The sequence below is a fragment of the Euleptes europaea genome, chromosome 9, assembly GCF_029931775.1.
Source record: "Euleptes europaea isolate rEulEur1 chromosome 9, rEulEur1.hap1, whole genome shotgun sequence".
Classification (NCBI taxonomy): domain Eukaryota; kingdom Metazoa; phylum Chordata; class Lepidosauria; order Squamata; family Sphaerodactylidae; genus Euleptes; species Euleptes europaea.
The window spans coordinates 89,943,040-89,970,393 of record NC_079320.1 but is presented as its reverse complement, the minus strand read 5'-3'; the positions used below and the strand labels follow the sequence as shown (position 1 = coordinate 89,970,393).

The 27,354-nt window shown below is 47.8% G+C and overlaps 1 protein-coding gene across 1 annotated transcript in view; it reads right to left on the bottom strand.

Moving 5' to 3' along the window:
- HTT (huntingtin) overlaps window positions 1-27,354 on the bottom strand; it is a 156,153-nt gene that overhangs the window by 75,371 nt on the left and 53,428 nt on the right. Inside the window, exons 29-34 of the mRNA XM_056855166.1 lie at window positions 26,438-26,548; window positions 25,395-25,472; window positions 22,230-22,453; window positions 17,021-17,099; window positions 15,589-15,750; window positions 7,453-7,508 (exon numbers count right to left, since the gene is read on the bottom strand). Coding sequence (XP_056711144.1) covers window positions 7,453-7,508; window positions 15,589-15,750; window positions 17,021-17,099; window positions 22,230-22,453; window positions 25,395-25,472; window positions 26,438-26,548 — 710 coding nt within the window. The remainder of the gene's footprint in view (window positions 1-7,452; window positions 7,509-15,588; window positions 15,751-17,020; window positions 17,100-22,229; window positions 22,454-25,394; window positions 25,473-26,437; window positions 26,549-27,354) is intronic.

Genomic DNA, 27,354 nt, shown 5'->3' with positions numbered 1-27,354 from the left:
CCTCCTTGAAGTGTCACCATCTTTACAGGATGCCTACCCTCCCATAACAGAAATATTAATACACACAACCTTACTTATATAGCGCTTTTGATACTTCATAAAATATTTTTGGTTTTTTTTGGGGGGAAACTGATCCTGTGGGTTATTTTCTTTTAATAAATAAGTAAACATAATTAGGATCCACTGGAGTGGGAAACACAGTTAAGATGCTCCGAAAGTGATGAGTTAAATCAGGTGCCAGACATCTCTGTGCTTCGGAGCAGGCATAATGATGAAAAATACAGTTGAACCTGTGTTTTCACAGGCAACTAACTGTATAGGTTTACATAATTCTAACGAAACAGCAATGCAGTGCTATGGTTTACTATTGATTATTGACATATATTGAACCTCCAGACTCATGGTAAGTTCAGTGTACTACAATGATTAAAAACAGAGTTTCACTTACCTGTAACTGTTGTTCATCTGATGATTCTTCTATGCAGTAACACATTGGGACTGCGCAGGCCAGCCACGGATAAGATTTGTCAGCTTCTAGCAAATTCTAAAGAGAGTGCTCCCCCTCCCCTTGGGGCATGCAATCTCCCCGCCCCTCGGTCACATGACCCAAGGAGGAGGGAGCACTCTTCCCTCCAGTTCTCCAACCTGCTGCCACGGAACCAACCACTTAGATTAGCGGAACGGTCCCACAGCGGGGAAGGAGGGAGGGAATGTGTTACTGCATAGAAGAACCATCAGATGAACAACAGTTACAGGTAAGTGAAACTCTGTTTTTCATCTGAATGGCTTCTATGCAGTCCCACATTGGGAGAATAGCGAGCTCGCTTACCAGAACGGTGGGTGTGGGACAGTCACCGGAATAAGGACTGCAGCATGGCACGTCCTACAGCTGCATCTCTCGCTGAGTCCACATCCACAGCGTAGTGTTTCATAAACGTGGAGGGAGTAGACCAGGTGGCAGCTTTGCAGATGTCCCGGAGATCTATCTTCGACGAAAAGGCTATAGAAGCCGCATACACCCTGGTAGAATGTGCCTTGATCATAGGAGGGCACTCTTGATGAGCAAGATCGTAGGCGAGTTTGATGGTAGATGTGATCTACCTCGAGAGAGTCTGAGGAGAAGCACGATGACCTCTACAGCTTTCCCCGAAGCAAACAAAAAGGTTATCATCCTTACGAAAGGACTGAGACCTTTGAATATAAAAAAGGAGGGCTCTCCTGACATCGAGGGAATGTAATGCCCTATCAGCATCGGAGGATGGGTGAGGGAAGAAAACCGGAAGGACGATGTCCTGTGATAGGTGGAATGCTGAAACTACCTTGGGCAAAAAGGAAATTTTTGGCCTGAGGACCACCCCATCCGAATGGAACCTAGTATAAGGAGGGGAGTGTGAGAGTGCTGATAAGTCGCTCACCCTCCGTGCTGAGGTAATTGTGACCAGAAATGCCACTTTAAACGAGAGCAGAGCCAATTCGCAGGTAGCCAATGGCTCAAAAGGAGGTCTCATCAGTTGAGAAAGTAGTAAAGAGAGACTCCACTGAGGAACTGGCGGAGCGACGGGAGGATACAAATTAGTAAGGCCTCTTAAAAACTTTTTGGAGAGGGGATGAGAAAAAAACGGAAAAGGAATCAATATCCGGGTGGAAAGCTGCTTTGCGGCCACATAAACTTTAATGGAGGAATTAGATAAACCCTCATCTTTAAGGAATAACAAATATTCAAACACAACAGACAGTGGGCAGGTAATTGGTGAAACATTTTCGCCTGTAGCCCAATCGGAAAAACGTTTCCACTTTGCATCATAGGAGCACCGCGTGGAAGTCTTTAACGAGTGAAGGAGGACCCTAGCGACCCTATCGGACCACTGCCCTGGGGTAGCACCCTCCAGGCTGCGAGTTGAAGCTCGGGAGGGGAGTGGGAGGGATCTTTCAGGAGAAGACTGTAGTTCCCCTGCACAAGTGACATGAGCACTGCGAACCAAGACCTCCTGGGCCAAAAAGGAGTGACAAGGATGGCATCTGTCCTGTCTTGGATCACCTTGGCAATGACCTTTTGAAGTAGAGGGAATGGGGGAAAGAGATAAAAGAGGGTCCCGTTCCAGGGTATCTGAAAGGCATCCCCCATTGAGCCCGGGCTGGCTCCCGCCCTCGAGTAGAACGTGGGACACACTGCATTGAGGTGCGTGGCAAACAGGTCCACCTGGGGGTAACCCCACTGCCGGAACAATTGGTTGAGGCAATCGCTGCCCAGGACGATGCCGTGTGCTTGGTTGGGAAGGCGACTCAGAGCGTCTGCAAACATGTTGCTCTTGCCTGCGATATGAATCGCCACGAGAGTGGCATCGTAATTTATGGCCCACTCCCAAATGTCGCTGGCCTCCTTGGAGAGCGAAACGGACCCTGTGCTGCCCTGTTTGTTTAAGTAATACAGGGCGGTGGAGCTGTCTGTGGCGATCTGAATGTGCCGTCCGTCCAGGTGTCCTGCAAACGAAGACAGAGCGAGACAGATGGCACGGAGTTCAAGCAGATTAATGTGTAACCTAGATTCTGAATGAGACCACACACCCTGGGAGGTCAGGTTACCACAGTGGGCTCCCCATCCCGAGAGGGAAGAATCAGTGAACAGGAATCTGTTAGGAGATGGTTTGTGAAAAGGAACACCTGCCAAGGTGTTGGCATCATGAACCTACCACTGTAGGGAAGAGATTACATATCTGGGGATGAACAGGCGTTTGTATTGGGGATCAACATTGAGCCTGAACACCCGAAGGAACCAGTTTTGGAGTGGGCGCATACGAAGCCTGGCGAATTCCACCACAGCCGTGGTGGAAGCCATGAGGCCTAACAGCTTCTGTATATTGTGGGCCGTCTGAAACCTTTTCTTTGTAAATCTGGTCACCATTCTCCTAATGGCACAGACTCTTTGTAAGGGGAGGAAGGCTCTGGCCAACCAAGCGTCTAAACGCGCTCCAACGAATGTTTGGATTTGGGCAGGAATCAACTTGGACTTCTCAAAATTAACTAAAAGACCCAATTCATCGAGGATGGAGAGAATTAAATCCACCTGCGTGGACAATTCTGATTGTGAATGGGCCACCACCAACCAGTCATCAAGGTAAGGAAATATCACGCATCCCTTAAGGACAAGGTGAGCCACCACAACAGCAAGGCACTTTGTAAAGGTTCTGGGGGCCATTGAGAGCCCAAATGGTAACACATTGTATTGGTAACACTTATCTTCACATCTAAACCTTAAGAATTGGCGACACTCCTCGTTAATCGCTATGTGAAAGTAAGCATCGCGGAGGTCTAGCACCGCAAACCACATGTGACTATCTAAGAGGGGAAGAACCTCTGGAAGAGTAAGCATTCGGAACTTCCTGGTCTTAACAAATACGTTGAGGTCCTGGAGATCCAGGATAGGGCGTTTCCCTCTGCCCTTTTTATCTACCAGAAAAAAGTGGGAGTAAAACCCATGATTCTGTTCTGAGGGCGAGACCTCCGAAATGGCTCCCTTAGACAGGAGAGTATAAACCTCTTTCACCAGTAGATCAGGGGCAGGTGACGAGGAGTGACCCATGGGCCTATAGGAAGGTAACATGTCAAATTCAATAAAGTAACCAACTTTTATTATTTGAAGAACCCAAACATCGGTAGTGATTGAAGACCAGGCGTGAAAGAAAGCCGACAGGCGGTCAAGAAAACAAGCGGACACGTCTAGTCATGCCTGTTTTGGTTTGCTAAAACTACCAGGCGACCCTTGTTGACCCTTATGGGTTCTGGATTTGGGAAATTTCCTATCCTGATAAGGGCGGGGAAAGAATGGCCAGAATGAGGGCTGTTGGAAGGAACCCTAAAAACGATAAGGATGGCTGGGCTGACTAGCCTGACGGCCGAAGTAACACCGCTTAGTGGCAGGAGCCTGATGGGTAATCCCTAAGGACCTCGCATTTGTTTTATTTTTCTTCAAGCGATCCAAAAAGGTGTCAGTTTGGTCGCTAAACAACAACGTCCCCTCAAAGGGAAGGTCCTCAATACGGGCCTTAGTGTCGTGGGGAAGTGCAGACTGACGCAGTCAAGCATGCCTGTGAATCACAATGGCGGAAGCTATGGCCTTACTGGATGAATCCGCCACGTGGCGAGCAGCCGTTAACTGCTGCCTCGCTAGGGACATGCCCTCGGATTGAATAGCTATCACTGAGGGACATTGGTCGTCTGGAAGGATAGCAATCTGTGGGGATATGTGATCCCAGAGGGTGTATTGATATCTTGCCATCATGGCAAAGAAATTAGATATTCGGACGCTAACAGCAGTAGACGAATAAACTTTTCTGGCGAGGGTATCTAATTTGCGGCCCTCTGCATCACTTGGGGAGGAGTGCGCACCTGACCTGTACTTGCCAGGTAGTGCCTCTACAATAACCGAGTTAGGAGGGGGATGTTGGTAGAGAAACTCTCTGCTTTCTTTACGGATTTTATACAGATTTTCTATACGCTTGGTGGAAGAAGGAGCTGAAGCGGGCTTAGCCCAGTTAGCGTGGAGAATCTCTAGGATACTCTTAAGTATAGGAAAAACCGCAGGGCCTACATCTGGGTTGTGAAGGATATCCATCACATCCTCAATAGTACCGGAATCTTCCGGTTTAAACTCAATGTTAAGGGTTTTCGCCATACGTATTAACTGCTCAGCGTAAGAGCGGATATCCCCAGCAGGGGAAAGAGGCTTAGAGTCCCCAACAATGTCCTCTGGCGAGGGGATACAGGTACGGGACTCTTCATCCTCATCCGATCCAGGCGAGAAGGAAGGGTCATAATCTGAATGATAGGTGTCCCTTGATCCAGGAGATCTGGGGGAAAGCGGCTTGCAAAGGTGCCCTTGCCTTGAGTGGAAGGACTCAGAACGGCACGTCGATCTCGACAAGAGCCCCCATAGGCGAACGGGTACGGAAATGCTGGCGACTATGAGAATCAACCGGGGAACCTGAATAGGCCGAAGGAGTAGGGTATCAGCGTCGATGACCTCGGCGTCGAAGGGAAGAACTCCTTCGGGAGCAGCTCCGACGACTCGAATGGCTCCGATGTGAGGAACGACTCCAATGCGCAGAACGGCTCCTACAACTGGATTGGCTCCGACGACCGAAACGGCTCCAAAGGATCAAATGGTTCCGACAACCGGAACGGCTCCAAAAGGTCGAACGGCTCCGACGCGTCGAACGGCTCCGTCGACCGGAATGGCTCCGATGGGTCGAACGGCTCCGACGAGCGGATTGGCTCCGACGCGTGGGTCGATGCCGAGACGGAGTCAGGCTTTGGCGCCGAGAAGCGGATCGTTGGTGAGGCTGCTGCCCGGGTTCGAGACGGGACGAGCCCCTTGATGACTAGTTGCGGGGATTTAGGGGGCAGTTGAGGCACGTCCTTGTAAAGTTGAAGGAGGTGCTCCTTAAACTCTGCGGAATCCACCTGGGCCCTGCTCGGAAGTGGAGCCGAGGGGGTAGCCAGGGGATGAGGAGGCGAATCCTCAATAATGATGGACTGCAGCTCAGTCGCATCTGAAGGACGAGGCGCCTTGTCTTGTGAACGGCGCCACGAAGACGTCGAGGGCGACTGGCGTCGAAGAGACTTGGACGACCTCGAAGACAAACGATGTTGGAGAGCCTTTGGTGACTTCGAAGGAGATCGGCGCCGAGGAGATCTCAATGACCTTGAGGGCGGTCAATGCCTGGGCGATCTAGAGCGGGAAGCATGCCTTGATGAACCGCGGCTGCGGCCATCTTGCGAACCCGGAGCAAGAAATTTCGCTGGCTTAAGGATGACAGATGATGGCTTTTAGGAAGGAGCAACCCCCTTGGACTCTTTAGCCAAGGTGCCCCCTACGGATTTAGCCTTACCGGTCGAAGGGCCAGGCTCAGCAGAACTACCTCTTGGACGGTGAGACTCCTTGTAGAAATGGGAGATGAGACGGCTGGAACGGACCCCCAAGGCCTTGGTGGTCAGTTTACAGCAACTCTTGCAAGTTGCTGAAACATGGCCCTCTCCCAGGCAAGGGAGGCATTCGCTGTGAGGGTCAGTCTTCACCATCTTCACACCGCAAGAGGAGCATTTTTTAAAAGGTGGAACCTTCTTGGACTCCAGTTTGCTAGAGACGAAGCTAGACATGTTCTCTCTCCGTGGCGGCAGAAAGAGAACTGGAGGGAAGAGTGCTCCCTCCTCCTTGGGTCATGTGACCGAGGGGCGGGGAGATTGCATGCCCCAAGGGGAGGGGGAGTACTCTCTTTAGAATTTGCTAGAAGCTGACAAATCTTATCCGTGGCTGGCCTGCGCCTGTGCTGTGTGTTGAATATAAAATTTATGTGCTCCTGTGATGTGGTTAAGAAGCTATTTCAAAATGCTCTCTTCTTTCTTTCATGCTACCACTTTCTTGAGCAGCCTGTGACTGGTGCACATAAAATTCTAACAACATTCCACATTATAAAATAATAATACAGTTTGCAAAGACAAAAAATAGCACAACACAAAGGAAATATGTGTATTCTGCTCATCTGCTTTGGAAAATATGTCAGGAAAGACCAACATATTTCTCTGAGAGCAACAGTCCCTTTTGTCTCTTCTCATTAGCCAAATTGGCTAAACTGTTACAAACAAATCAAACCTCATCAACATAACTCTTAATGGGATCATATAACAGGCCTGCATGAAATTAGCATCCACGAATATCTGGAGAGGCGAAAAAACAGGGAGGTACAAAATGCCCCCTGAAATAACCCCAATATATCTTATAAAAAGAGTTTGTGGCTGTTTGTAGCCCTTCTCCCCATCTTTGGTTTATTTTAAAGTGTATACACCACCCTTCCGAAAGTTCAGGGTGGTTTACAATATCACACATTAAAACCATATCAAAGTGCACACACTTTAAACAGTCAACCAAGCATAAACATCATACGTAGGCCAGAAGACAGCTCACGAACCATCTAAAAGGATCAATTTGGGAAGCCTTGCAAGACAGAAAAGTTTTACATGCCTTCTGAAAAGTGGCCAGTGGCCAGGAAGGTAGCCCTCAAAAATATTCTGGAAAACTATTTCAAAAGAGAGGAGCAACTGTCCAAAAGGCATATGAGCTTGTAGAAGATGCACGCTACACTTTCATAACGGGAGTGGAATCTCCATTGCCAAGAAAACTCAGCTGCTGCCCCCTGTCTTTACCAGGAGGCAATGAACCCAGTGCAGCATAGCAAGGCATCACCTGGTCAATAGAGACACAGGTGCATCCCCATCTACAGAACACTTCTGCTGCTCCCTTTCAAGACCTCCCCTCTTTAAAAACTGCTGAAAAGGGAGGACACTTCAGAAGATATGAAAATAGTCCCAAAAACCAGCCTCCGTTCCAGCTCAGCCTTCTGGCTTTCATACAAATGCATTGCAATTATAAGTGACTGAGTAATGCAGAATTGGTACCTGAACAGTCCCACTTCTATGTATTCAAACTGCCTTAGCACAAATCCAATGAATACCTACAAGTACAACAAACATTGTCATTAGGTAGTGCAAACATTATTGAAAACATGGTCAATATCCTGAATAAATTGTATGCAATACTAAGTACTGAGGCAGACTTTTTTTAACAAAAGGTAATTTGTATACTGACAAGCCAGAAACTCTTTTTTTTAAAAATCTACCAACTCAGTCTTTTGGGGGAGAAAATTAAATTTTACAGTAAAACCTTTGATATCTGGCTCTTATAGGAAATGGGGTTTGCCAGTTAAGAAAATGTGCTAGGTACTCAAGCATCGTAGTGTTCCCCACCATTACCCAGAGGAACCTGCAGCAACCTAATGCCGCCCCACTGGGAACACCACAGCAACAGCCCCCCTGCCTGGCAGGCCCCTTGCCCTTCCCCCTAAGCTGTGGAGACATCCGAGCTGTGGAGGCATCAGACAGACAAAGGGCCAGAGGCCTAACAGTCCTCTAGCAGAGGGGGCTCCTGAAAGGCAAGTGGAGGGGGAAGGAGGAACCCAAGGATGGTGTCAGATGGCAGCACTGGTCTGTCAGAAGCTCAGCAGGGGCCAGAGGCATCAAGTTTGCCAGCTAGAGGTGTGGGGAGGGGGCGCAAATGCAGGGTGAGTGGCAGGAGCTTGCCTTGTAGGTGATGCCAATTAACTGAGTGTCCTGGATAAGCAAGTGCTGGGTAACAAAGCTTTTCCTGTACTACAGTGCAGTTTTACACTGCACTGCATAACATCATCTCCTGCATAACAAGCTCATTACAAGGAATAGTGCCACTGCATTCTAGAAAAGAGTCCCAAAATTTAAGCATCTTGAATACATTTTGCTTTGTAAGTGACAAAGTCAGTACTTCAATGAGTATGAAGTGCTGCCAACATCTGCTTGTGCTTTACGGAAAATGCTATCTTCCACATAGAAAACAGGCACCCCTTCGATCTTTTGGAATAAACATCTAGAAAAAAAATGGGACAAATGGCCTGGCTCTACCAACAGGCTAAATATCAAAAAATATTTGATCAGGAATCTGGGAATGGAAAAGGCTACACTTTCCCCTTAATCACAGCCAAATACAATTCAAGTGCCAAGCAGTCTTCTATTAATGCTATAGAGGCATAAAAACAGTGTTGCACTTACCTGTAACTGTTGTTCGTTGAGTGGTCTTCTGTGCAGGCACACATGGGGACTGCGCAGGCGCAGGCCAGCCACGGAAAAGATTAGCAGAGCTTCAAGAAGAGTTAGCTCCCAAGGAGCGCTCCCCTCCCCCTCCCATCAGGGACCCAGCCTTAACGGCTCTTCCCGCCCAGGAGTCACCTGACCGGAGGGGGTGGGGAGCACTCTTCCCTCAGTTCTCCTAACGCCGCCGCAGGGAGTACACTCCTTTACGGTGCCATCCCACAGCGGGGAAGGAGGGAGGGATGTGTGCCTGCACAGAAGACCACTCAGCGAACAACAGTTACAGGTAAGTGCAACACTGTTTTTCGTTTTCGTGGCTTCTGTGCAGTCCCACATGGGAGAATAGCAAGCTCACTTACTGTGGAGGTGGGTGTGCGATGGTCAACGGAATAACGTGTTCAACACCGTTTTCCCCACAGCCGCATCAGCTCTTGAGTCGACATCTATGGCGTAGTGCTGAATGAAGGTCGTCGGACTGGACCACGTCGCTGCCTTCCAGATGTCCGAGATGTCGACCGTCGAGGCGAACGCAGCTGAGGCCGCTTGTGCTCTCGTGGAATGTGCGTGTAGGTTCAGAGGGTATTCTACCCCTGCTGACTGATAGGACAATCTAATGGCTGACACAACCCACCTAGAAAGTGTGTGAGTGGAGACTGCCTTACCCCTATGTGTCCCTTTAAAACAAATAAACAGATTGTCATCCTGTCTAAAAGGTTTGGTTCTTTGTAAATAGAATAGAAGTGCTCTACGCACATCCAAGGTGCGTAATTGTTGCTCCGAAGGGGATTGTGGGGCAGGGAAAAACACAGGTAGGGTGATATCCTGCGAGAGATGGAATTTTGACATCACCTTAGGTAGAAAGGCTAAACTTGGACAAAGGACAACCCTATTTGAAAAGAACTTCGTGAAAGGTGGGTCCGCTCTTAAGGCCCTCAGATTGCTGACCCTTCTGGCCGACGTGATGGCTATCAAAAAGGCAGTCTTGTAGGACAACATGGACACATCACAAGAAGCCATGGGTTCGAAGGGCTTAGACGTTAGGTGTGACAGAACTAAGGAAAGGCTCCATTGGTGGACTGGAGCATGCACCTGGGGAAATAAATTCTGGAGGCCCTTCAAAGTTTATTTGAAAATAGAGAACAAGAGTCTATTCCGTCATGGAAGGCGGAAATAGCTGCCAAGTGGCATTTGATGGACGAGTTAGATAATCCACTGTCCTTTAAGGATAAAAGGTACTCAAACAACTGCGGTAATTTACACCGTTGTGGTACAATCTCCTGAGACAAAGCCCATTCAGAAAATCGTGACCATTTAAACGAATACGATCTTCTGGTGGAAGGTTTACGTGCAGAGAGGAGGACATGGGCAACCCTGTCCGACCACTGAGTCACGGGGTGATCCTCCATGCTGCTAGACTGAGAGAGGATGGGTTGTGGTGTAGTACCCGTCCCCTGGTCAGTAGAGAGGGGGAATCGGGGAACCTGATGTATGTCCGATGAGACATGTTCCAGAGGGTTGGAAACCATGGCCTCTTTGGCCAAAAGGGGGTTACCATGATCAAGTTGGCTCCTTCCTGGAGGGCCTTCCCTAACACTCTGGGGATCAGGGGAATAGGCGGGAAGGCATACATCAGGGTTGCTGACCACGGGAGTTGAAAAGCGTCTCCTAGAGACACCTCTCGCCCTGCCCTTGAACAGAACTGCGGGCACCGTGTGTTGTCGCTTGTAGCGAAGAGATCTACCTCCGGCCAACCCCATGTGAGGAAAATAGGGTTGAGAAAAGAAAAAGGGATGGACCATTCGTGATCTAGGGACACATCCCTGCTTAGGGCATCTGCTGTAGTGTTGGAACAGCCCACCACGTGTATGGCCGTGAGGGATATTTGACGCTCTATCGCCCACTCCCATATGCGGGATGCCTCCCGACATAAGGCTAGGGAATTGGTGCCCCCTTGCTTGTTTATATAAAACATAGCTGTGGTGTTGTCTGATGCGACGAGCACATTCTTTTGAGCGAGAACATCTGCAAAAGAAAGGAGGCCAAATCTAATAGCCTTCAATTCCAACAGATTGATATGCAAGGAGGCTTGCTGGGGGGTCCATCTTCCCTTAGCCATAAGGGATCCGCAATGAGCCCCCCAACCTCCCATGGAGGCATCAGTAAACACCTGGAGATCATGTGAGACGACACCGAAACTGATACCTTTGAGGAGATTGGACTCCTGTGCCCACCAAGCCAAGGAGCGAATAATCACTCTGGGGATAGACCACATTTTTCCTTGAGGGTCAACGTTGATTCTGAAAACCCTCAAGAACCAATTTTGGAGGGGTCTCATGCGTAACCTAGCGTAAGGGACCACGGCAGTAGTCGATGACATGAGCCCCAACAATTTCTGAATAGTCACTGCTTTTTGATACCTCTGTGATGAAAAGTACCGTACCAACTTTTGAATGGCTCTAATTCTAGGTAATGGTAGGAAAGCCGAATGCGCCTCTGCATCTAGGGTAGCTCCAATGAATTCCACCCTCTTGGAAGGTATGAGGCGGGATTTCTCAAAATTAATAACTAAGCCAAGACTGGCCAAAGTATTCGTCACCTTCGTGAGAGATGCGATTAAGTTCTGGGGGGATGTGTCCACCACCAGCCAGTCATCTAGATAGGGGTAGATGGTACAACCTTGTAATGTCAGAAAACCTATTACTTCCGACATTACTTTAGTGAAGACACGTGGGGCGGAAGATAAACCAAACGGCAAAACAGTATACTCGTAGGTAACCCCCTGACATGTAAATCTAAGATATTTCCTACATCTTTTGTGGATTGCAATATGGAAATATGCATCCTTGAGGTCTACCACTGCAAACCACATGTCAGGCGAGAGGAGGGGTAAAATGTCACGTAGAGATAACATCCTAAACCTCCTGAACTGGACATATTCATTAAGATCTCTCAGGTCCATAATGGGCCTCTTCTCTCCACCTTTCTTGTCAATCAAGAAATATTTGGAGTAGAAGCCTAATTGCGACTCAGAGGGCGGAACAATCTGAATCGCTCCCTTTAGCAGCAAGGCCTGTACCTCTTGAAACAATTGTATAGAAAACCTGCCCGATTCTGGGCTGGGATAAGAACACGGTGGTGTATCAGTGAATTCCAAGAAGTACCCTGATGAGATAATATTCAACACCCAGGAGTCATTGGAAATTTGCAACCATTTACTCAAGAAGGGGAACAAGTGTTCAAAGAACATTGGCATAACTGAACCAGACCTAGGCAAATCCGCCATAACAGGGCTAGATAGAACTGGGATTGGTAATCCTAAACTAGCTAGTCAGGACACGTTCTTCTTTCCCCCTTGGTTGTCTCGTGGAGGGTAACCTCCTTTTTTACCCCTACTCCTAGGGGTGAATCTTTTGTCCTGCTGAGCCGTGGGGAAATGACGGGACTGGGATTGCTGGTAACCCCATGATTGAGGCCTGTGAGCCCTTCCTGAATAATAAGTTTGAGAGTGCCTATAGAAAGGCCTGGGTCTGTAGGAGGGGCCAGCCTGCTGGGTAACCCCTAAGGACTTTGCTGTTGCCTTTTGTTTGCGAAGATTATGTAACACTTCATCAGTTAAATCGCAAAACAATGCTTTCACGTCAAAAGGCATGTCCTCTATCCTTGCCTTGACATCAGGGGCCAGCGTGGATGCCTATCCCTCAACCAAGAGTGGCGACGGAGAACAATACTTGACGCCATACTCCTACCCGAGGCGTCCGCCATATGGCGTGAGAGAGCGATCTGGTTTTTCCCCAGTCTCTGGCCCTCAGATTGGAGGCCCTTCAAGAGAGCTCTCTTCTCCTCGGGCAGAGAATCGAACACCTCAGATACCCTGTCCCATAAGGACATCTGATATCTCCCCATTAGGGCACCAAAGTTGGCAATACGAATGCCCAGAGCAGCCGAAGAATAAAGCTTTCAGCCTAGCCCGTCTAATTTATGCCCCTCCTTATCAAGGGGAGCAGAGTGGGCACCCGATTTATATTTTGCTGCAAGCACCTCAGTAATGATGGAGTTGGGCTGCGGATGTTTATAAAGAAACTCCCCATCCACCTCATTAATCTTGTAAAGATTTTCTATTTTCTTAATCGAGGCCACTACTGAGGCTGGCCTTTGCCAAGTAGCCATGGCAACCTCTTTAATGCCCTTGACCATGGGTAGTTTGGCTGGGCCTGAATCAGGGCTATAAAGAACACCCATAATGGGGTCAGATGGTCTAGGGTCTGCCTGAATGGCTGATAACCCTAAAACCTTAGCCATGCGTAATAAAAGCTCAGAAAAAACCCTCAGGTCCTCTGTGGGGGAAACCGGGGTGGGATCTCCCACGATATCGTCCGGGGATGGCAGAGAAGTGCCCTCCGAAGAAGACACTGAGTCCAGGTCGGCGGCGTCATCGCTGACGTCGACCTCGGCGACTTGCCTGGGCCGCGATGTCGAAGCCGCTGTTGGCGGTAGCTCCTCGGCGCCGATCGCTGCCGACGTCGAAGGGAGGGGAGCCGGGACGGCAGAAGTCGGCGCTATGCCAGCCGAAGGTCTGGAAACCTTATGACGTCGAGAAGCGGCGTCGGCGAAAGCTGTGGAGGGGGCTGGCGCACTCTGGTGATGGGCCGGAATCGTGTCCCCCCGGCGTCGGTGGTAGGTCCCGGCATCACTCCGGTGAAGGCTGTCGGCGTCGACGCGACGATGATAGTAGTCGACGTCGAGCTGGCGACGCGGGTCGATGTAGTTGAACTGCGGATACCATGGGGGAGGGCAGTACCCCCATGGGCCCCAGTCGTGGTGTGGGATATAATCCCTTCGATACGCCTCCAACGCCAAGGGCTCCTCTGAGTCCGAGATAACAACTCCGGGAACCTCCAAGACGTCTTCCTCCGATGACGAGGAATGCACCTCAACCCCCGAAGGCGATGGGGGGCAAGGGGGCCTTAAGGCAGGTGCAGCTGCACTCTGCAGGCGTTAGCGTGGGCTCCGACCCCGATCATTAGGGGGCGTTGAGCCTCTACTCGGCGGGGAGCGGCGACGAGGTGAGGCAGAAGTATGCCCCGGAGATCTGGATCCCCTCCGCGAGGGAGCTCGATGCCTCGGCGACGATCTCCCGACGTCGACCGGTCTATCGGGCGCGCACGGCGTCGATGCAGTCGACGTCGAAGGCCTAGGTAAGGTAGAACTCTCCGGGGTCGATCGAACCGACTCTTCCCGTTGCTTCGATCTTGGCGAAGCAGGGTTCTTCTTTTTATCTTTGTGTTTTTTCGACGGTGGTTCGGACATGGCTCTATCGTCTCTAGCCCGAGAGGTGGACCTTTAAGACGAGGAAGCGGGGTCTAGAGAACTGGGCCTCAAGGTCTGCTCCGGCCGGAGCGATTTTTCATACAGGGCCGCCATTAACTTTTTAGCTCTGTTGGCGGCATTTATGAGTAAACAGCGAGCAGGCCTTACAAGCCGCCACCACATGGCCCTCGCCCAGACATAGAAGGCAGTCCTTGTGCTCATCAGATGAAGCCATTTTTGTACCGCATGTGCGGCACTTCTTAAACAGGGCCATGTCCATACAACTCAAGTCTCTCTGGGGTAAAGGTCAAAATTTTTACCTCAGAGACGTTACAATAGACGAAGCTCATCCAAAACCCTGTTCTCTCCGCGGCGGCAGAATGAGAACTGAGGGAAGAGTGCTCCCCACCCCCTCCGGTCAGGTGACTCCTGGGCGGGAAGAGCCGTTAAGGCTGGGTCCCTGATGGGAGGGGGAGGGGAGTGCTCCTTGGGAGCGAACTCTTCTTGAAGCTCTGCTAATCTTTTCCGTGGCTGGCCTGCGCCTGCGCAGTCCCCATGTGGGACTGCACAGAAGCCACGAAAACGAACTAAAACGTTACAGTCATGACATCCAGATTTTGGTACACAAAAAAACCACAGGAAGACTATTGCTGTTCTGGGATCCCTGATAAACCTGAGTTCAAAAGCAGAACTCACAAACCTTGAATAATCCAACTACAAAACTTGACGTGGATAATTCAGGCTGTTACCAGTACAGTATATATCCACGAAGCAGTTTGAAATTTAGTGATACAAGATTTAAAAATTTAATTCATTTACAGAGGGCAGATGTTAAATTGCACACACTCCTAAATTCACAACTGACCTGCTGAAACCAGGACTAAACACAAAAAGGAGGTCCAGCAGTCAACTGATGTTTTTCTAGCAGGAGAGCAAGTTAAGTTTGGTTATAGACCTCTTGTGCTTTAAAATGTGCACTACAAATTGGTAACTTGGAGCAGTCACTCTGAAACGTTCACCACTCAAAAATATAATAAATGAAATTCAAGGCAAACTGCTAAAAGGATTTTTTTAAAACCTAAACATCAAAATATCACAGCAAATGAAATTTAAATTAGAGGGATTGGAATACGCACTAGAGGCCTAGAATATGAAAATTGTAAGCCTTGTTTTCTGTCGCAAAATCCAATCCTAACTGCCTGAACCCACTGGATGAAAATGCAATGAGCTTTCCTCTGCCTCCTTGTCCCTGCTGTGTCCACACAGCTGACTTTAACAAAGGCTGCTGGAAGATTCATCATGTAATGCATTATCTCTGGGTGCCTTGCACTACAGGAGACCCAGTCAGGTGGCTAAGGGGACCTATATGCACCATCAGCTGTTCTGGTATAACAGTTTAATTTGCTCCAACCCACATGTTTATATGATGCATGACAAATCCATAGCTATGAAGAAGAAAAGGATTCCTACTGAATTAAGATCTACCAGCTCTCTTGTCTCTATCATTGGGATAAATGATCACTGCAAAAAATAGCAGAACTATTCCCTTTGCAATGAATAACACGGGGATAATAAAGAGTTTCCTCCCCCCCCCCCACATGGACTCACCTGATCAGAATCTAAGAGGCAGTAGTTAACCCGTAATTGAACCAGCTGTGCCAGGAGATCCAGCACTTGCCTCTGCAGCTGCACAGAAGTCGTTGTGGTGTACTGCTTCAGAGCTTTGATAACAAGGGGCTCAAACAGACGAATGTGATTATGAATAATATTCTATGGGAAAAAGTGAAAAAGGCACCAACTGAACAGGATTCCCATAAAAAAAATAACAGTTAAAATGAATCTACAGAAATAAATCTTTTAATCGCTGTATATCAGTTGATACACAGGCATGCATTCACAGAGTCCTCACTATAGGCCTGACTCCCACAACTGAGCATGAAAAGGACCTGGGTGAAGGTGCCAGGGTGGATCCTAAGGGATATTGGCCTTTGGAGGTTGTGTAGAAGATTAAGGCGTGTTCTAAGGAGGCCTCTTCTTTGAATGCATTGAAAATCTGGGTTCCAGAAGCACACATTACAATACAACTACGAGGTGAAGTGGCTAAGAAGAGTTCTGGTTAAGGAGACTGAGGAGGGCTCTGTAAGAACTGTTACCAAGAGGGTCCTCCTGATGAGAGGAAACAGCACCTGTTGGTAACATTTATATTTATTTAAAATATTTATAAGCTTGCCTTTCTCCCAGGCAACTGTGAGCTAAGTGTGTTTCTCTTGCTGTCGGCGGGGACTCCTTTGAATGAAAGACTAGAGGGAAGTGTGCAGGGGGAGGATATTTGGGGTCTAGTAACGGAATTAGTAGCCCCTGAGGGTCGGGGATGGACCAGTTCGCAATGGGAACCCAGAGCGCTGGAAGAAAGTTACGTTGGAGGTGGAAAGTGCCATTAAGTCGCAGCCGACTTAGGGTGACCCCTGTAGCATTTTCAAGGCAAGAGACATTTAGTGGTGGTTTGGACTTTTGCAGTCTTTCAGGAATTCAACATTAGATGTCCCACTGGCAGTCTGACATCTTCAGATGCCAGCATGTTGGATTACAATGGAAGGGGGAAGGGCACAGAACTAATTACAAAACTTCCCCCTACTTCTGGTTTGCTCCACCACCACCCCCCGATTGACCCAACTACAATTTCCCCTCAGCTGGAGTAAAACATATTCACTTGGCTGCGAAAAATGAGTCTGCATGTGTGTGTGTGTCGTGGGGGGGGGGGACTGCAGGCAACTAAATCATGGGCAGAGGGACAGATAAGCATCCCTCACGCACCCCCCCCCACTGGAGGAGGAGTGCATTGAAAGAAATGAGTACCCAACTATTTTAGCTCTTATCCTTATGTTTACAGTAGAGAGGGATGGGGGCTGCAATCCAAACCATCTCTCCCACATAGGATAAGGAAAAAAAATCGAGGCAAGCGAACATTCAGAATGATTTTTCTTTTCAATATTTCCACAGAGAACTAAAAGCAACGGTTTAAAACACTTTTTGTTTGTACCTTGTCAGCACGATGCTTCGCCGCACTGGTTATGCCGGTTTTCAGTTGTGCAGAAACCTTTTGCAATACATCAAACCAGCTATAAAAGTAAACAGTAATACTTATTAATAGTACCCATTTATTCTACAACCAACACAGTGCAATGAAAGTAATCGAAACCAGAGGTCAGCCCATTTTCAAGAAGGCCTAAGTAGGAGACAACTTGTGATACCACAAGGAAAACAAGGTTGCACTTACCTGTAACTGTTATTCGCCAAGTGTTCACCTGTGCCACCACACATGGGTACCACACATGTGCAGGCTTGCCATGGAGAGGAGTTTTTGAAGCTCATATCACAAAGAGGCACACTGTCCCTTCCCCCATGTTGTTTCCTACTTTTTCCAGCATCAAATAGAGGGGGTGGCGCATCCTCCCCTCAGTTTATCTCTGCCACTGCCAGAGTGAAGTGAAGGTTATCCGAGGTTGTTAAGAGTTTGTCACAGAGAGACAGGAGGGAGGGATGTGTGCCTGTAGATGACCACACACTGAACAACAGTTACAGGTAAGTGCAACCCTAGAATAATAGAAAGGGGTCATACAAGCCATCTAGCCCAACTCGCTACTCAATGCAAGATCAGCCTAGAGCATCCCTGACAAGTGTTTTTCCAGCCTCTGCTTGAAGACTGCCAGTGAAGGGGAGCTCACCACCTCCCTAGGTAGCTGATTCTACTGTTGAACAACTCTCACTGTAAAAAGTTTTTTCCTAATATCCAGCTGGCACCTTTCCGCCTGCAATTTAAACCCATTATTGCGAGTCCTATCCTCTGCTGCCAACAGGAACAGCTCCCTGCCCTCCTCTAAGTGACAGCCCTTCAAATACTTAAAGAAATACTTAAAGAGATGAAAACCCTGGTTTCATCGTTGCGGTACCTGTGCAGTCCCCACATGGGAGATTAGCAAACTGACTTGCCAGTCTTAGGAAGGTGGGTGTGAGCTCTCAGTTGAACAGCGATTGCAGGAATGTTCCTCCTACTGCCGTGTCTCTCATGGCATCTATGTCCATGGAGTAACGCCTCACAAAGGTGCAGGATGATGGTCACACAGCCTTGCAGACTGATTTGACAGACAGAACGTGGCGAAAAGCAGCTGAGACGGATTGGGTTCAGGTGGAGCGAATGTGCACCTGCAGCCAGCAGTCATCTCATGCCAGCTTGTAACATAGTTTAATACAAGCTACTGTCTACATGGAAATGGATTGTCATAACTGCTGCTTGCCCAAATTATGGCCTATGAAGGATATGAAAAGGTTGTCATCCTTTCTGAATGTTTTTGTCCTGTATACACAGAAGAAGAGTGCTTTTCATATGTCTAAGGAATGCAGGGCTCACTCTTTTTCACCCTGTGATTCTGGATATAATACTGGCAAGGTGATGTTCTGATTTGTTGGTGGCTGAAATGAAGCTTCAACTGACAACCCCTCTCTCAGCGGCAGCAGAGAGGGACCTGAGGGGAGGACGCTCCGCCCCTTCTATATCATGCTGGTAAACACAGGAAACAGTGTGGGTGAGGGGAACGGAGCACCTCTAGGGGTTCTGAGCTTCAAAAAATCCTCTCTGCGCCAGGCTGTGTGTGCACAATACCCATGTGGAACTGCACAGGTATCATGGCGATGAATTAATGCAGTGTGTGTGTGTGTGTGTGTGTGTGTGTGTGTGTGTGTGTGTGTCTGGGGGCTTTTTCAATTCGGATTACTACTTTATGGGCTTTATAAAGCAGGGTAGACTCTTACCGTATCTTTTGTATATTTACTATTTAAAAAGGAGACCTGCTTTTCCCTTTTCAATCCTCCTCCCACAAGTGACATTCCAATTTCTACCCTCTTCCAGGCATTAGGAGGCTGAACTGCAACAAGGAATCAGAGAAGGTACAAGAGGGGCAAACTCCTTCAACCCCGTGTCCAAGTTAACATCCTGAAGCACAAATCAAAAATCACACTTTAATTTGGAACACAACTTCTTATCCATGCCTGTCCACAGAAAAACTGTGTTTCTATTAATATTCTCAAACTGTGAATGCGCCTGCTCAGAGTCCCTCTAAGCAAGTGGTGATAGCAATGAAGAATATTGCCTTCAGCTACATGAAATATATATGAATTTATTTATTTTAAACATTTACTAGCTACCTTTCTTCCTTGCAGAACTCAAGGCAACTTACAATATAGTTAAAATATTATTAAAAACACAACAAAAACAACTATTATAAAACCCATAAGCCACAGTTTAAAAACTCCAAATGGGACTGCTAATAATAAAAGCTAAATCAATCAAAATGCAGTCCAAAATATAAACTGTCTTCAGCTGCTTCCTGAAGATCAACAGTGAGGGCCCCCGGTGCACCTTCCGGGGGAGATTGTTCCATAATTGTGAGGATGCCACTGAAAAGGCCCTCTCTTGTGTACCCACCAAGTAAGCATCTTTGATTGGTGGGACAGTCAGGGGGGGCCTTTCCCTGTGATCTTAATTCCCAGGGAGAAACTTATAGGAGAAGACCGCCCTTCAGATACCCCAGTCCCAAGCCATGCAAGGTTTCAAAGGACAAAAGCCAACACTTTGAACTGGGTTCGGGAGCAGTTCGGTAGCCAGTGTTACTGCTGTGATATCGGGGTAATATGCTCCCCGTAGCTGGCCCCAACCAGCAGTCTAGACACAGCATTCTGCATTAGCTGCAGCTTTTGAACACTCTTCTAGGATAACCCCAAGCAGAGCAACTGCAATAGTCCAGTCTCGACGAACTAAGTCACAGATCACTGTGGCTAGATATGACAGCCGTAGATGGGCAAATGCACTCCGAGCCACAGCAGCCACCTGGTTTTCTAAGGTGACCCCTGTGTCATACAGCACTCCCAAACCATGGACCTGGCTTTTCAAGGGCAGTCTAACCCTATCCAAGACAGGGGAGACCTTGAAGTCCCTGGTCTGCCTTCCTACTAACCCAGAGAACCCCGGTCTTGTCAGGATTTCAACTTGTTCACCCTCGTCCAGCCCGTTACTGACACCACGCTCTGGCTCAGAACATCAACAGCATCCTTGGAATTAGGTGGAAGAGAGAGGTCATCATTGGTGCAGTGTCACCAATATGTGGCTTCATGTAGATATTAAATAGCAAGGGGGTTAAGATGGAACTCTGTAGCATCTCAAAGGCCAACAGCCATGGGGCAAAATGGGATTCCCCCAAAACCACGTTCTGAGACCAGCCCCCCAGATAAGACTCAAAGCACCGTAACATAGTTCCCCTCAGTCCAAGTGCTGAGAGGTGTCTCAGTAGGATACTGTGGTCAATAGTGTCGAAGGCTGCTGAGAGATCCAGCAGAAAACAGTGTTGCTTAGCTGTAACTGTTGTTCATCGAGTGGTCTTCCTTGCAGACACACATGGGAACTGCACATGAACAAGTCAGCCTGTTCATGCACAGTTACCATGTGTGCCTGCAAGGAGGCCACAAAGATGAAAACAGTGTTGCTTACCAGTAACTGTTGTTAATTGAGGGGTCCTCCTTACAGGCACACATGAGAACTGTGCATGCACAATTCCCATGTGTGCCTGCAAGGAGGCCATGAAGATAAACTAGCAGGGTCTTACTCCCCCCCACACACACACACCTAGTTCTCAATTAGAGGTCATCAACCAATGTGACCAGAGCAGTCTCTGAAGCTAGACAGAAATGGATCCAGAGAATCAGTATCTTTCAAGAGCCCCTGGAACTGAGAAGCAACAACCTGCTTTAGGGCCTTGCCCAAGACTGAAAGATTGGAGACTGGCCAGAAATTTTCCAACATAGTAGGGATTAGGGATGGCTTTTTCAAAACAGGTCTAATCACAGCCTCCTTGAGCATGGGTGCCACAACTCCCACTCTAAAGGAAGCATTTACCACTTCCTTATCCACTCAGACCCACACAGCTGAAAGGGCAATGGTGAAAAACACAGGTGGCGGGTCTCACCTATCCAAGGATGTTGTCCACATCCTCAGGATCCGCAAGCTGAAAAGTATTAATACAAACTGGACAAGCAGATGCCAAAGGTACATGATCTGGACATGCATCCACACTGGCATCTAACCCAGGGCGAATATGAATGTTTTTGTCTGCAAAAATGGCAAATCGATCACAGTGGGCCGTTGTGGGGTCAGAATCCAAGTCCTTGGGGCTATGATGTAAAAGTCCCCAAGCCACACGAAATAGCTCAGCTGGATGATTACGAGACGATGTAGCGGTGGTGCAAAAATATTGCCTTTTCGCTATTAACACTGCCACAGAATAGAATCCAACATGGGCTCTATGCTTTGTTCGTTCAGTATCACTCTGAGTTTTCCGCCAGCAGAGCACTAGCTGACGTCCCTCTAGTTTCATCCCCATCAGCTCCCCAGTGGCCCAGGGAGATTGCTTGGCTCTGTCTGGGGGAAGAGAGAGCACTTAGGGGTGATTGTGACAACAGCCTGGGCCATCTGTCTGTTCCAGAGAATGGTCAGAGCCTTGACAGAATTGTCAGTATAGTGAAGTGGTATGCCTAGCCAGTCTAAGTAGCCTAGCTAGAACCTTCTACATTAAATTTGGGCTTCAGATGGGGAATGTACAGACTACTAGAAGGAAGAGTTTACCTCCAGGAGGGTGTTTTGCCATAACTCCTTATGCTGCACCCTGCAAAACTTGAGCATACACATGTGAAAGCCTCAGACCAAGAAGCCATGCAGCGAAACACACAGCAACTGATGTGTTTGGATAGGCCCAGATGCCACTTGCACTGCAAGCAATCTTTCCCTACCCTTCCCACACTGCTCCATTGAGCATGCAAAGCCTTGTTATTGTCTACCCAGAATGACAAAGTCCTCTAGGTTACGCAGCTTTCAAAGACTGGCTCCCCCAATGAAGTCAAGAAGCTGCAGAAAAGAAGTGCCCCATCTTAGCTCTTAGGAGTCTGTCTTTCAAGTCCTGGCAGATGGATGAAGGAAGAAACCACTGATGATGGTGTAACTCCTGCAGTAGGAGCAGAGGATGAAGTGGTTGTAATAAAAGAGCCCCCATCTTTGCTTTCACTGCACCCAAAGAAGCAGGGCAAAAATAAAGACAACTGAATAATTTAAGCAACTTCAGTAACTAAACCTTTCTGTCCAAATCCTCCCTCATATAAGGAAGCCAAAGATCTTATCTGAAATTAGGAATCAGAGTTGCACTTACCCAGAAGCATCATGTTCCTGTTCAGCCTGCACCATGTTCCTTAAACTAGCATCAGCCAGGGCTTGAGTAAAATGCGTGTAAGGTGCCATGAAGCAATAATGATAAAGGCCAGGTCTCAGATTGGAAGAGCCCAAGCGCTGAGCTTTGCCTTGAGATCCTCTGGGGTTCAAAGACAAGCAGTCATACTGGGAGGCCAAATTTGTGCCAAACAACGTCTTCAGCAGCTAAGGAAAGATGGAGAAACAATTCAGAAGTCAGGCAAAGACATATAAACTCTAAATCGAAAGAGTGAAACAAACCCCATTCTTCGCAGTTTCTCCTTCTGCCAGCAACAGGCCCTCAAGCTTTGCCTGAAGGCAGCCCAGAGCCCTGGACTGGGGCACCCCCTGCAGATGTGTGAATCGAGCAACTCAGACCAGCTTTGGGGGTCCTGTTCATGCTCCCACCTTCTCAGTGGACACCTGTTTATGGAATCTTCTCAAAAAGAAAAGAAAAAAACCTACTTCATGCTGACCCTTATTTTGCAAAGCCAAGTTAAGAGCGCTTTGCTTTCCTGCACAGTCCATCTCTGAGCCCCGTGGCTCTTGTTTTTACTTTAGAAGTGTACATGCAGATTTCTGAAGTGTTATTTCATATTTATTATTAATACAATTTATTAGGTAGGAGCCATTTTGAATGCACGATGAGGAGAAAGGGCAGGATTTGCTTTAAATCAACCTGACTTATTTAATCATTCTCCCTTTCTTCCCTATCACTCAGTCTGAATGTTCACTTATAAGGCAGACATGGGGAAGGGTGTGATGTAGAAGACATTTGCCCTGATCAGATAAGGTTCCACTACCTGTTCCCCATTCCCAACTGGGATGGGGGGAGGAGAGGATATCCTTTCTGGCACCAAGAATTAATTGCTTGGGGACTGCAGTACACTAGGTAGAGGCTAAAAACATGCTGGTTGTCTCAAAGCCCTCCAGGATCAGTAGAGACCCCCATCAAGATGCTCCCTATTCTTTTCTAAGGGATGAGAGATGCCCAAGTCCTCAGCATCCTCCAATTCAGAGTGGTGGAGCAATGTCATTAATGTCTTTGCCTGTACACCCAACACACTGTTCCTCAGACCCCTCTATGATCTCAAGAACTATTCATGTTACCAATCAGCACAACATCAGGGGGAGTGAAGGCCTTCTGTAAAGGGAGGATGAGAAAGGCCATACCCCAGGAATAAGATGGGCCTTGCCTAGTGCCTTGGTTGTTGCGAGAAGAGATTCCTTGGCTGAAAGAGAAGGCTTCTGTTTGCACCGGTTCCCAATACGGCTGCTGCACCCTCCAATGCTATGGTGTCTAAATCTCTTGCTGTTTCTTTTGGAGAGACCACCAGGACATCTTCTTCCTTTGTGAGGTCTGATAACCATTGAAAAGAATGGGCTTGGACAGGAGTAACTCTTCTTAGGAATGCACTGTTAGTCACATCCCCCTGAGGGTGGGAGTTATCTCCCACTGGACTGACACCACTGGATAATTGTTCACTGTTCCATAGGGACACAGTCAAGGAATGATGAGAATAATTATCCAAATGGGAAAAACTGTCAAACTGTTGGTGGTAGAATGCCATGACACAGAAGATTCAACTAGCTGCTGCTAATACAATAGTCAGAAGGGAACCATCTGGGAAGTCACCATCCAAGAGACATGTGCACACATGAAGTACAGCACCCATGAAGGGAGAGTAATGATTTCCCAGGTAAAAGTCTGAGACAGAATTCATAGAATGTCCTGAAGTTGGTTCTCAGCAGGCAAAGATCTCGTCACTGTTGCTAGAGAAAGTGAAGGAACTGCTGCTGAGTTCAGAACTGTCAACTCATGTGTGAAGTTCTAAAAGATTAACAGGCAGCCCTCTCAGACATTAGTCAGCAAGGTGCTCTTCAACATCTACATGCAGCCACTGGGGGAGATCATTCAGCAGTCTGGAGTATGGTATTCATCAATGAAGGACCACCCACTCCCTTATGAACCTGCCTAACCACTATGGTCATCTTCAGAGGCCCTGGATTGGGCATCCTTGCCTTCTGAGATTAGGTAACCCGGAAGAGGGCCTTCTTGGTAGGTGAACCAAAACTCTGGGACTCTCTCCACAGAGAGATTTGTCTGTTCTCTCCTGCTGCCATCTTCAAATATTGGGTAAAGACTTTTTAAAAATTTGTTTTGACACTCCCTCAGTGATCCCTCCCTCCTCCCCAATGTTTTAATTGTTGTTTTTACACTTTTATATGTATTTTAGCTCTGGTTTTAATTGCTGAATGATATTTTTGTTGGTTTTAATTGTTTTTTAAATGTGATTGTAACGTATGTTTTAATTTGTTAGCTGCCTTGGTGACCCTTATGGCGACAGAAGGTGGGCCATAAATTTTGTTAAATAAATAATTTTTTAAAAAAACCAGTCTTTTTTTCCCTTTATTGCAATCCAGAAACAGTGGTTTGGGGCCTACATGAATAAATGAGCATGGGTTGTATGAGGGTTAGCAAGGTCAGTGGCCCTCTAGCTCCACAAGTCATAAGTGCTGGTGTTAGGCTGGCAAGATTTTTATGTTCTTCCATTTGATGTTTTGGGGATGCTCTGGGAGTCTGAAACACCTCTGAGGCCGTTTTTCCCCCTACCCCCCCCCCACTGGTGCTAGAGACTGAACACCTGGAAGACTCCACTCACTGTACTGATACTAATACTGTTGCAAATTATTCTCAATAGATCTAGCATAATTTAACAATAAGCAACTGTGTTTGAGTAGAAATGACTGACCTTCTCTTTCTGGCCCCACCTCTGGCAACAGATATGCCAAGGTGCCATCCATACGCACCACCGAGAACTCAGCAAAAGCAACCTGCTATGAATTAGCTTCTGCCAAAAAGGGAGGCAAGCTTATGGCAACTAGAACAGCATGAGTTTCCCATTCTATGAAGTGTCTGTCATATGGATAGGACTGTAGACACAGGCCTTTCCTGGGCTCAAAAGGGAGAAACCCATATAATAGAGGGCCTTTAAATACTACAGGGGCACTGCATGATGAACCAGTACAACCGTGTCTCCTGTGGAGCTCCTGCAGGGCTTTAGTTTGCTTTGGAAATAAGAATTACCTTTGTTCAAAGAACGTGCACAATTTTTTTGCCTGTTACCTGCTGCACACACACAGTTGCCATCATTGGTTCTCTGTTGAAACAGGATTTCAGATAACCCAAAATTTCTTCAACGTACTGGAACAGAAAAATTTAAAACAAGTTGCACTTAAACCTTCTACAAAAAGATACATTTCTGATCCTTAAGAGACATTTTCTAAAAGAAAGGTTAAAAATGATAATATTTTACTGAATGTGAGGTTCCGCCCCGGGGTTGTCCACCCCAGTCATGCCCTCCTGGGAGTTTAGTCGGCCAGGCGGGGCCTCCTCGGCCTCAGACCATTCAGAGGGGGAACTAGAACTATCGTCCCCCTCTGACACTGCCAGGGTGACGCTTTCCACAACGGAGTCCACGGCCTGGCTATCCCCGCAACCACAATCCTCCTCGGCCTCAGCACCCGCCGACCCTAAATAGCCTTCCCAGGCTAGCCCCTCCCCGTGACGTTTCCTGGTTTCATCTCTTCCTCGCCCCACCATCCCCGCGGGAGCCTCCGGGTTGTTTGCCAAGCCCACCCGCCTCCCAGCTGTTGGGCAGTGTTGGGCTGGCAGCCGGTGCGGCCTTTCCCTGACTCCCCCGTGCTGCCGGGGCTGCCTGCGCTGGGAGGACTGGAGCTGGCCGCTCCCTGCGGCTCTTCCTGGGGCGTGCCTCCCTGGGCGGTTCTTGCCCCGTCCTTTGGGCAGTGGGGCATAGCCGGCCCAGTTGATCGGCAGGACGCATCGGGTTGCCGCTGCTTTCCCACCTCGGCCCTTTCTCCTCGTCATGGACGCGCCTCCTCCCCGGCCGAAGTACTTGGCTGGAACCATCTCCCCCCTCCGACCCTCTCTCGCCGCTCCCTGGGGCATGGGGGTTTGGCTGTTCTTTGTCCAGTGCCGGCTGGTAAGTATGCCAACTCGCGACATTGAATAAATGCCAATCAAATTTATTTAACAATTCATTTAGAGATTTAAGAGAGATGACAAGTTCAAAGGTTATACAGAAATAAATATCAGTGCTGGTTTCTCTATTCAAAGGCATTAATCATTATAAGAAATTGTCAACCCACTTTTCCAATGTCTTGAAGAGTTGCGAGCTCTAAAATTTGAGAGAGGACATCCAGGGCAGATCGCAGAAAGCCACCAAACTTCTCCGTGCTGTTCTGGAGATCCAGCGTAACCTAAGCAAACAAAATTGAGAGCACCTTTATGGAAATTTACCAAACTAGTGACAAAAGCAAGATGTTCAGGGGGTAAATGTATTCCAGGCAGGAAGAGGAAGCGACGTGGAAACTTTACTTGCTTCATTTATTTGAATGAAGTGCCCTTAATGAAACAGAAGAAGGGCAAGAAACAGAACAAAAATTCATACCCTTGTAGGTAACTGAGATCTAGAAGCAGGAGGTCTGTGACTGGGGACATATTGTGAGGGCCAATCAGATTTTGGAAAGAAACATGAAAGGGAAAATTCTGCCAGGTGTAGGTTCTCCTGCCACTTGGTAAGCCATATTTGATGATATTTATGATGGTAATACTGAGGAGGAAGGAACCCTGAGGGGCTACCACAGGGGTCTTCAGCTGAGCCAGCTAGGTTTTCTACACTACCATTATACAGCCTGGGGATTTATTTGTTATAAAAGGAAGGTGATTTGCTCTAGAAGCATGAAACTTAGTATGGTGAAGGATATAATCTAGATAGAATTAGGAAAAACAACAAGAACAAATGGCTGCGTTACAGTAGTTTAAAAACTGTGCTTTAAAGAAAAACAACAACTGTGCTTTGAAGTGCCAGCTTCCCATGTTGGAGACTATTTTCATATATTTAATATGCACTTTTTTCCAGTTCCGAGTGTATCAAAAATGAAAGGATATCGCAGGGATCTGCCCTTCACTGGTCTGGTGAAAATCCATCATGTATTTCTAATGTTATGTAGGTTCAAACACTCCACTTTAAGCGGGACGTCTTTCCTCTACCTGCACATCCAGT